Source organism: Euprymna scolopes, chromosome 14 (genome assembly GCF_053919585.1).
Source record: "Euprymna scolopes isolate OS-2025 chromosome 14, ASM5391958v1, whole genome shotgun sequence".
Lineage (NCBI taxonomy): Eukaryota > Metazoa > Mollusca > Cephalopoda > Sepiida > Sepiolidae > Euprymna > Euprymna scolopes.
In genome coordinates, this window is record NC_136495.1 from 16,694,785 (window position 1) to 16,705,855 (window position 11,071).

Consider the following 11,071-nt stretch of genomic DNA (forward strand, 5'->3'; position numbering starts at 1 on the left):
TACATACTGGATGACCTTTCCTTTGACCAATGACATCTTCAACCATTAGCCGCAGTTGGTACTCAGAATCTTTGCTTTTCGAATGTAACAGTTTCAGAGCCTTTGTGAATAATGGGTCCAGTTCCAGGGTAGCCATTTTGAAGGATTTTAGCTACAACAAAAATTTGCAATAGTTCACATTTTAAATAATGAAAATGGTAAACAAAATGTTTTTTAAATACAAAAATAAAAGCCAAGTTTGATAAAAAAAAATATATATATAGTGCATAAAAGTAGGATAAAGTACAGAATAGTTAACAGTTAAAAACCCATAAAAATAAATGGAAAGAACAAATTTATTGTAACTGCAATAGAATTAAATTCTCTGCAGTCTTGTATGCTTTTAACATACAAAAACTTTTATTTAAAAATTTTATTCCGATTTTTATGCCTTATTGACACATAAAAAAGCAACATGGTAACTAAAATTATCACTCAATTTTATTAAATTTAGGCGATTTTGTGTGATTTTAGAAGGGTTTGCCACTCGAACCTAGGGTTGGTGATAGGGTAAATAATTTTTTTACTATTTTTTGGGAGCATAATTGAAGTCACCATCTTGGCAGCCATTTTGTTTCCATATGCCTTATTGGTACAGGAACATAAAAATAAAATTCTGAAATAAAAAAAATGTTTATCTTACAATTTACACACATTAAAAGTATATGGATTGATAGAGAATTTGACTATGTTTGTTATGAATTATGTTTTGTTTTTTATGATTGTTAACTATTCTGGACTTCTACCAAATAGTGAAAGACGAAAATTTTGAAGTCTTTTTTTTTTTTTTTTCGGGTTTCTACCAGTATTTTTTTAATTTTCGATTTTTGAGCTATTATCGGGATTCTTTGGATAATCGCCAATTGTGAACCATTTTTCTCGTTTCAACTTTTGTTTCAAAGTAAATAAACATTTTTGGAACTTCTACAGTTTATCGCCGAAATTGGAGACGCCATTTTTTCAGGCACCTGCCATTGGAATCCGAGAGAGAAATCAGTATTTTAAACTATGGCCAAAGAAGGCAATAAATAAAAAAAAAATTATGAAAAAAAAGTAAAGAAAGTGAAAGAGAATATATATCCGTAATTGTTTAATTGGAAATGTTTTGATTTAATTAATGAAAATGGGAAAGGTTTTCATGAAACATATTTTTATTATTAAAAACAGGGTAAATGTTTACTTTAACTACAACAGAACACCAACCAATAAAATTTGTTTTTTTTAAAGGTTTTCGGGGTCGGTGACAACGAATCTGATATTCAAACCCGTCGCAAATTTACTGTTTGCATGATATTAACCCCTGAATGTGACTTGTCACATCATGGAAGAATTTTTAAGCAGACATTTGAAATAAGAAAGTTTTCAAAAACAACAATGTGGTTCATTTTTCTGTGTTAGGTAGTTTTTGATGCTTTTTAATTGATCTAAAAACAATTTAGTTTTCACAAGCGATTTACAAAAACATTTTTATTTTTCGTTTTTTATTTTGCAGGGGGGGGGGCGGGTTATTCAATTATAAAACTTATACAACATTTAAAAACTTGTACAATATTTAAGAGGTGCTTCTGCAGTTTGAGCAGAAGAACTGTTTAATTTTTCACAAAAATTCTGTTTACTGTGAAAAAAATTAATTTTCCCTTAAAATCCAATGACTGCTCAGTCGAGGAAAGGAAGCAATGTCACCTACCTTAAGTTGCGGAAGAATTGCCCCCTTCCGCAATGTGACAGTTAGTTAACAATTGCTAGCCAGCAAAGCTTAGGTAATCAAAGAATAGCTTCTGGCACCAGCCACAAATGCATCTGGAAAAAAACTTGACCACTGGGAAGAATCTCCCTTTAAATAACCAAAAGGTCATGTGATTAACTGTCACCTGACCTGTGGAAAAAAAAGCTTTAAGAAGGCAGAGAAGGCAAGACAATCTCTTTTTTGTTGGTTACTAATTATTCAGGAAGGAGGCTAGGTCTACCTCGCCGCCGTCTCCGAGGTGCACAACTTGGACAATACCATTTCTGTCTGGCAGGAGGTGGAGACTCGATTCCCACACACTGGAAGTGACACCAGTCATCACATCCGTCGCAACAGATCATGTCCTGATCACCTTGTGGAGAACCGCATATAGGACAAAGCCAAATTACTTCCTTGGCAGGTGTTGATTCAGAAGGAATAACGTTAATCCCATCCTCAGGCCTATCAACAGATGCAGGTATGGATCCATCTTGATCCTCTCCACTTAAGGATAATTCAAGGGGGAATAGGTTTTCTAACGAGTGAATACGCACCGCATCACCCCCCCTCTTTTACCCTGGCTGACCTGACTACCCTATCGTCTCCGTAAAACATCTCTAAAATGATCCCAAGAACCCAAAACGGCCGAGGCTTATGTGGGCTCCTCACCAATACCACATCTCCAACCCTTTATCTGTTTTGGAAGGGCACTCTAGAACGCCCCTGGGGTTTTTCCCGGAGGCTCAACAGGTACTCATTATACCACAGAGTGCAGAAACTCTCCAGGCACTGGTCCCAAAACTGCATGGTCCTCAGCAGCCTTTCTCGGCTGGGTGGGAGGTGGGAGGCAAAATCCTCATCGTTCAGATCTAAAAGCAACCCAGGACTCTTATTAGGCCGCAAAAACATGTTAGGAGTTACTGCCTCTAACTCTTTCTCTGTAGATTCTCGATAAGTCAGAGAGCGGTTATTGATAGCTCTTTGGATATCCGATATGATGGTAAGTAACGAAAAATAATCCATCTCACCTCTACCAACCACCTTGTAAAGACAATTCTTAATTGTCTGGATACTCCTCTCCCAAACACCTCCCACCCAAGGTGAGTAAAGTGGAATGGGGTAGAACTTGATAGAACAGGAGCCAAACTTCTGTTGGTAATCATGGTTTAGCATCAACCTTTTAAACAATCGACCGCCTCCTACGAAAGTTTTAGCATTATCACTGTAGATGGTAGACGGGATGCCATACAGGTTCGTGAACCGCACCAATGCCTGCAGAAAGACCAACACACTCATGTCAGGTACCATTTCGATGTGTATAGCTCTGACACTGAGACACGTGAAGATCAGTAGATACATTTTCACCTCCTTACCACCTTGCCTAACCCAAAGGTGATCAGTGAAATCCACTCCCGTATGCTTGAAGGGAACTTCCAGTTCAATACGGGATACGGGCAGGTTAGCTACATTGTGTGGCAAGACTTGTCTGGCATTGTACCTTCGGCACAGTGCGCATAAAGTAAGGATCGTCTTCACTGCCTATCTGCCTTTTGGCACCCAGTAACCACAACGTCTCAGTTCCGCTAAAGTGGATGCAATCCCTAAGTGCTGGCACCTAGCATGCGCATCCATTATGATAAGCTTGGTAATCGGGTGACTCTTTGCCAACAGAATAGGGTGTTTAACCTCCCTGTTAAAGTGGAGAGATCTACCAATTCTGCCACCTGACCTGATTAGACCTTCATCATCAATAAACAAATCAAGGTTCCGCACCAACCCAGGTACCGTCTTGCCCGAGGGATCTAGCAAAAAATCTAGTTCCTCAGCATATACCTGGCGTTGCATCGTCCGCATAAGCAAAACTGCTGCCAGTTTTTCACTGTCGACTTCTAACCGACGCAAGCGATTGATAAATTTCAGGACTAAGGAAGTTACTCTTAAGAGTTTATTAAATGAAGAGAACCTTTTCAGGGGCAGAACAGTAGGTGGTTCCTCTCCATGGAGGATCGCAGCATTCCAAGACGCACGAGCTATACCTTGGCTGTGTTTGTTGAGGCACGGCAAGTCTTGAGTAGCCCAAGGAGTGGTGCCGCCACTCAACCAACCTGGACCATAGCACCAGAATTGAAAGCAGGTTTTGAACTTTTCCAGCGTCATTCCCCTTGTGATCAAATCAGCGGGTTTCTCTGCCGTTAGAATGTACTGAAATGAGGGATACAAGTTGAGAGTGGCTTCCAATTCAACGCTCATCTGCTGGATATCCTTTAGCCTATTTCGGGCAAACAGGTTCTTGCTCGCGATGGTCCCCGAGATAAGCCAAGAGAGGACCACTTGAGAATTTGTGGCCACGTGAATTTCAGAAGGAGTGAATCCTCCAAAGTTTCTTAGAATTGTAGGCAGGCACTTTATGACCAGGAACACAGCCATGAGCTCCAGAGTAGGAAGTGTTTTCTTTTTCAAAGGAGCCACCCTAGCTTTGGCAAATACCAAACAAGATCGACACTTCTGAACAACATATGCCGCGAACGCATAGGCTTCCGGTGAGGCGTCACAAAATAGGAAGAGTTCGCCAGGTTCACTCTCACTGAGTGCCTTACGGGGAAAGGAAATGGTCCCCAATCCAGAAAGATCTGAAGAAAGTTTCTTCCAGAAGGAAAAAATTTCAGGTGGAACCAGCACATCCTACCCTAATCCTTTCTCCCAAAGCCTACTTAGCAGAATTCGACCTCACAATGAAACGGGCAAGCACAACGATAAAGGATCATAGACTCTTGCGGTCTCCCTGAGAATTTGTCTTTTAGTAGAAGCATCAGGGTTGCACTTAACTGCAGCCAATCGAAGGGTGTCAGAGAGAGGACAGTACCGATAACCAAGTACCTTTTCCCAACCACTGCCATGGACACTCAGTGTACCATGCTCCTCCATCGTGCTTCGAATTCCTGCATGGTCAGAATTGCATGACTGCTGTTCGAAGCCTCCTTGATGTAACCGCTCCCGAGAGAGAGTGTATAATCCACACAGCTCCTCTGGACTATCACTAGACATGATGAGATTATCCACATAAAAACGATTTTCCATCATAAATCTGCAGTTATCCATAGGAAACTGTGCAGCATGATACCGGAGAACATAGTTTAAAATAAATGGACTGGAAGCAAACCCAAAAATGATTGTGTTGTACCTAAAACAACGTAGTCGTTCGCCGTCCTTCAAAAAAAAACAGAACCTGTTCTTATCCGATTCCAGCTTCAGGCGGATCATCAAAAAGGCCTTCTTGATGTCTGCCAACACAACATGATTATTGGAGCCGAAAGTGAGTAGCAAATCCAATAGGTCAGTTGTTAAGTTTACTCCCTGGTAAGTAGCTTCATTCAAAAATGGAGAGTCCCCAACTTTGAGGCTGCAGTTGAATACTGGCCGAATTTTGGTGGTCGTAGTCGGGTCCGATTTCACAACTGGTCTATGCGGAATCCAAATAAATTCGTTAAATCTCTGAGGAGGCACAAAAATCTCCTCTATTATACCCTCCCATTCTTGCTGCTGAAAAACCTGCAGATATTCCTGGTAAAGCTGTTTCCTCTCCAGGTTTCGCGCTACATGTTCTAATATGCGCAAGGCGACAGCATGGTTGGATGGGACACGTGATATTTTATCTTCCTTCCAGGGCAACTGAACATAATACTTGTTATCTTTAAACAAGATGGATTGTTGGAAGAGCGCAATCTTCCGCTCATCATAATCTGTTAATCCTTGTTCTCTTATTCCCAGTGACTCCACCCCAAACATTTTCTCCAACCCTCTTTGCACGTCACTGTCGGGGAAAAAAATCACTAAGTGGATCCTCGTACTTGCTCTGTGACTCCAGCACGAAACAAAGGTGAGCGGGGTTGACTTCAGCTGTTGATGCTAGAACAGAATTGAATGTAAGGCTCTCTGGATTCGCATCCAGAGAATGGTCTAAATCAAGGAACTGCTTCACCAAAGGGAACCAGTCCTGTTGGAGTAATAACGGCTTGTCCATACAAACAAGGAACCAGTTGGAGAGTTCCAAAGCTTTGAATAAAATCCAATCCAACTATTCCATGAATTGGAATGAAGGTTGTGCCTCTCACAAATCTACCCGCCAGGGGGCAATTATGACGTTGGAACCCATCTAAAAGAGTATCTAACTCCTCAATGTGCACAGATATATCCAGATCCTCCTGAACTAGTACAGGAAGAGAATATGGAGAATGAGATCCAACACTCACCTCCAATTTTACTTCCCTAAAGTGCCTATTACAGTCTCCAAGTATGGTAGTCAATTTTAGTTCGCAATCCAGTCCAATGGACGCTAAGGGACCAAGGGGTTCTAACACCTTACCCGACAGATAAATCCGGCCACTGCCAGTGTCCAACAAACAGTTGGCGGAAACCTGGTTGCCATCCTTGCCAAAGGTAACACACAAAACAGGAGGGAGGCATGAGAAGTTTCCACCTGGAGTGCGACAAGTAGAGTTAGCCTGAAGTGAAGAATCCCTTCGAGAGGGACCAGGCCTTGGCCTTGAAACATCCCCCAATGACCCCCGACTAGTATTAAGGGTGGAGCCAGGGAGCTCGTCTCCCTTGATGAGAAGACGTTTAACCGCTTCCCTAGTATCCTGCAAAATGGACGACAAGGTGGGGATTCTCTTCCCAGAAATTTGAATCAGCTCCCCTCGGACCTCTCTGAGGAATTTGGAAACAGGAATCTTCGCCATAAGTCGAGCCCCCGAAGAATGGTCCTTTGAGAAAGAACAGCCAAATGAACCTTCCAGCCCTGCCAGAAGAGAGGCTGCTTTGGTAATGAAGTTCGTCAGAGTGGTATAACTTCTATCTCGTTTATAGGTGAAGTCCAAAATGTCTTGGAATATGTGGCCTATTATTTCATCCTCATCGAGGTATTCGCTCTTCAGGACAGAAAGGGCCACTTCATAATTTCTATTGTTAATAGTTATATGATTGATGAGCAACAAAAGTTGACCGGACAGCGAACATTTCAGGAAATTCAGTCTTTTAGCATCGTTAGCCATGCCGGCCACACAATTTTCAAATCTGGATAGGAAATTCCTGAAACTCATCTCCAACCCATCAAAGGTAGGCCCAGTAATCTGAAGCTGAGGCGGCTTCACGATAAAAGACGCACCTCTTTCAATTCCAGGGGAACATGGAGCAGAACTTATGGACTCAGACGTAGTAGGGAGGAACTTTAATACGAGTTGCTCAAGTTCCCTTGTGAATCTCAGGGTACGTGCCAGAGATTCTTTCTCAATTTGAACCCAGTCCTCCTCCTCCTCCTCCTCCTCCTCCTCCTCCTCAGATAACAACTGAATCTTGCTAACACAAATACCAACTTCAGTCAAATATTCGGTAACAGATTTCTGCAATGCAGCAAATGATTTACTGGAAAATTCATCTTCCAAGTGAGCAATCTCCAGAATAATTCTGATTTTGGTCCATAGAAATTCTTTTCTGTAAATCTGCCTTGCTTCTATCCATGTTAGTAAAGGTTTCTTTCGCAAAATGTGAAAAAAAATTAATTTTCCCTTAAAATCCAATGACTGCTCAGTCGAGGAAAGGAAGCAATGTGCACCTACCTTAAGTTGCGAAAGAATTGCCCCCTTCCGCGACGTGACAGTTAGTTAACAATTGCTACCCAGCAAAGCTTAAGGTAATCAAAGAATAGCTTCTGGCACCAGCCACAAATGCATCTGGAAAAAAACTTGACCACTGGGAAGAATCTCCCTTTAAATAACCAAAAGGTCATGTGCTTAACTGTCACCTGACCTGTGGAAAAAAAAGCTTTAAAAAGGCAGAGAAGGCAAGACAATCTCTTTTTTGTTAGTAAGCAAGGTAAGTGCACACCGCTCTCCCTCTCTTGAGCAATCATTAACCCCCACCCCTTTTATTTTTCACATTACATTGGGGGTTACTTACGGTAAAACGGTGAGGGGGGTGAAAAAACGGTAAATTAAACTGTAGAAGCACTTCTTAAATGTTGTACAAGTTCTATAATTGAATAACCCCCTAAAAAAAAAAATGCTTTTGTAAATCGCTCGTGAAAACTTAATTTTTTTTAGATCAATTAAAAAGCATCAAAAACTACGTAACACAGAAAAATGAACCACACTGTTGTTTTTGAAAACTTGTTATTTCAAATGTCTGCTTAAAAATTCTTTCGCGATGTGACAAGTCACCTTACTACGCGCGTCCATGCGCGAACGAATCATGTAAGAATAGCATAAATGATGGCGGTGAGTTGGCACAAAATAGTACGAGGGTTCAGGGGTTAATACCATGCAAACGGTAAATTTGCGACGGGTTTGAATATCAGATTCATTGTCACTGACCTCGAAAACCTATAAAAAAAAAAAAAATTTTATTGGTTGGTGTTCTGTTGTAGTTAAAGTAAAGGGTTTGTTTTACTGTACACAGATTCGAAAAAGTTGTCAAAAAACAAATATATAACAAATAAATGTTATCAAAGGCAAGATAAGTTACTTTTCTACCAAACTGGATATAATTTTCGTGTTTTTATTCAATTTAACATGTTTATTCAGCTCGAAAAGCATACAGTGTTTACCAATGTATTGGAAAATTCAAAATGGCGTCCGACTCTCTCTTTAACACGGTAAGTTCAGGAAAAAATGTTATAAATAATAAACTAGACAGAATACTGTTAAAAATTCGCTCAATATATGTTACCGTGACATAAGTTGACATATATTCGGTGGTTTTTTAATAGTATTTTGTCTAGTTTATTATTTATAACACCTTTTCCCAAACTTACCGTGTTAAATAGAGAGTCGGGCGCCATTTTGAATTTTCCAATACATCGGTAAACACTGCATGTTTTTCGAGCTGAATAAACATGTTAAATTGAATAAAAACACAAAAAAATATATCCACTTTTTCGAATCTATGTATACAGTAATACAAACCCCGAAAAACATACAGTATTTACCGATGTATTGGAAAATTCAAAATGGCGGCCGACTCTCGGTACTGGTCGCGGTAAGAGTTCCCTGCCGAACACCCTCAAAAAACAATGACTTCTCCCCGCGCAGCCGCAAAGGACATGTTTTAGTTGCCATAGTAACAACTTTTTATCGACATTGTTTTACTGTTTATATTAATAATATCTTCTTTTTTTTTTTACTGTTTTACTGTTTGTGTCACTTTTATCGACTTTTTCTTTTCTGTTTTAAATGACTACGTTTTACACGTTTATTAATAATATCTTTTTTTTTTTTTTTTACTGTTTTACTGTTTATGTCTCACTTTTATCGACTTTTTCTTTTTTAATAGCATTTTCTTAAAATGAATATTAAAATAATTTCCCAACTTTTTTCATTTCTATGTGTTTTTAGTTTTGTGTGTTGAATGAAACTTTTTTTTTTTCATTACAACAATAGTTATCGACCCCGGTTCTTTGGCTGACAAACGACATCTGTCGGCGGTTCTTGAAACTAAATTACACGCATTCGCTTCATGTTACTGACATGCAGAAGTGCCAATGGTGCCATAGGTGTTATTGTAAATTAACACTCTTAGCTAATTCCGTAAAATGAGATTCTACTTTTTTAGGCGAATTTGCACCCTCCCCATGTTAAGAATGGCTTTTTAAATAATAACGTTATTTCAGCACGAAAAAAAACATTAAACTTTAAGCTTAGAAATACGATTTAAAATATAGCGCGGAGTGCCACTGCACTACTGCAGTACTGCACTAGCACCCATTTTCTTATTAATAAATGTTTAGTAATTATTTTTCTTTTAATATTCATAAACAGTAAAAACGTCGTCATTTAAAAAGAAAATGCTATTTAAAAAAGAAAATAACATTGATTAAACGTAAGTAAATTTATTATTCTATCACCATTTTGTGGTAAGTAAATTTCAAGAACCGCCGACAGATGTCGTTTGTCAGCCAAAGAACCGGGGTCGATAACTATTGTTGTAATGAAAAAAAAAAAGTTTCATTCAACACACAAAACTAAAAACACATAGAAATGAAAAAAGTTGGAAAATTATTTTAATATTCAAGAAGATATTATTAATAAATGTGTAGTAATGTATTTTATTTCAATATTCAATATAAGAATAATTTCAATATTTCATATATATAATATTTCAATATAAGAAAAGAAAAAGTCGATAAAATTGACACATAAACAGTAAAAAAAAAAGAAAGATATTAATAAATGTTTAGTAATGTATTTTATTTCAATATTCATAAACATTAACGTTGTCATTTAAAAAGAGTAAAAAAAGTTTTAAAAAGTCGATAAAAGTGATTAAAAGTGAGATATTATTGTGTAGTAATGTATTTTATTTCAATATTCATAAACAGTAAAACAATGTCGATAAAAAGTTGTTACTATGGCAACTAAAACATGTCCTTTGCGGCTGCGCGGGGAGAAGTCATTGTTTTTTTAGGGTGTTCGGCAGGGAACTCTTACCGCGACCAGTACCCGACTCTCTCTCGGAGACGGTAAGTTTGGGAAAAGGAGTTATAAATAAAAAAAAAACAGTCAAAATACTGTTAAAAACCCGCCGAATATATGTCAGCCTATGTCACAGTGAGTAACATATATTGAGCTAGTGTCTAACAGTATTTTGTCTGGTTTTTTATTTATAACTCATTTTCCAAAACTTACCGCCTCAAACAGAGAGTTGGCTGCCATTTTTAATTTTCCTATACATCGGTAAACACTGTTTTTCGAGCTGAATAAACATGTTACATTAAATATAAACACTAAAAACATCTAGTTAGGTAGAAAAGTAACTTATCTTGCCTTTGATGACATTTATTTGTTATATATTTGTTTTGTGACAACTTTTTCGAATCTATGTGTACAGTAAAACAAACCCCAAATTTTTTTAACAAATTATTAAAGAATGAACGAAATTGGTAGAAAATGTGCTCGCAAATCAAAAAAGAATAATCTTTTTAATCAACATAACCGTTAAACTATAATGGAAGCAAACACATTTATTGATACGAAGGAAACAAAAGCACTAACCTTTAGTTTATGTACAATTTAAGATTAGACCCCAAAACTGGATTAATCGTTTGAGTTAAAAAGCTTTAAACGCCATCTTTTATTTAAACAATGAAAACTTTGTTATTGTCGTAAACATTATGTAAGAGTTGTTAAAGAACAATAAATAAATAAATGAAGATACAGTGTAATTTTATTTTCTTTTGATTTATTCTCTGTTTTTAATGTATAAATTTAAATAAATATTAATAAATTTAAGTTGTCGTAAAAAAACAAAAAAAAA

The 11,071-nt window shown here is 38.0% G+C and overlaps 4 protein-coding genes across 6 annotated transcripts in view; all 4 read right to left on the reverse strand.

Moving 5' to 3' along the window:
* LOC145292872 (integrator complex subunit 12-like) overlaps positions 1-10,917 on the reverse strand; it is an 85,124-nt gene extending 74,207 nt beyond the window's left edge. For 2 of the 3 annotated variants that reach the window (XM_080138987.1, XM_080138984.1), the window contains exons 1-2: positions 10,810-10,917; positions 8-151 (exon numbers count right to left, since the gene is read on the reverse strand). In XM_080138987.1, coding sequence (XP_079995113.1) covers positions 8-136 — 129 coding nt within the window. In that variant the 5' untranslated portion in view covers positions 137-151; positions 10,810-10,917. Of the gene's footprint in view, positions 1-7; positions 152-1,219; positions 1,629-10,809 lie in introns of those variants that run through there. The other variant, XM_080138985.1, reaches the window with a different exon arrangement.
* LOC145293332 (uncharacterized) lies at positions 2,456-3,073 on the reverse strand. Its single transcript, XM_080139975.1, has one exon. It carries the CDS (start codon positions 3,071-3,073, stop codon positions 2,456-2,458), a length of 618 nt encoding a protein of 205 aa, XP_079996101.1.
* On the reverse strand, positions 3,305-4,192 carry LOC145293333 (uncharacterized). Its single transcript, XM_080139976.1, has one exon. It carries the CDS (start codon positions 4,190-4,192, stop codon positions 3,305-3,307), a length of 888 nt encoding a protein of 295 aa, XP_079996102.1.
* On the reverse strand, positions 4,493-5,551 carry LOC145293334 (uncharacterized). Its single transcript, XM_080139977.1, has one exon. It carries the CDS (start codon positions 5,549-5,551, stop codon positions 4,493-4,495), a length of 1,059 nt encoding a protein of 352 aa, XP_079996103.1.
* Positions 10,918-11,071: the final 154 nt, after the last annotated feature.

Coding starts and splice junctions, on each gene's coding strand:
- LOC145293332 (XM_080139975.1), bottom strand. CDS start 3,073: ATGGTACCTGACATGAGTGTGTTGGTCTTTCTGCAGGCATTGGTGCGG.
- LOC145293333 (XM_080139976.1), bottom strand. CDS start 4,192: ATGGCTGTGTTCCTGGTCATAAAGTGCCTGCCTACAATTCTAAGAAAC.
- LOC145293334 (XM_080139977.1), bottom strand. CDS start 5,551: ATGTTTGGGGTGGAGTCACTGGGAATAAGAGAACAAGGATTAACAGAT.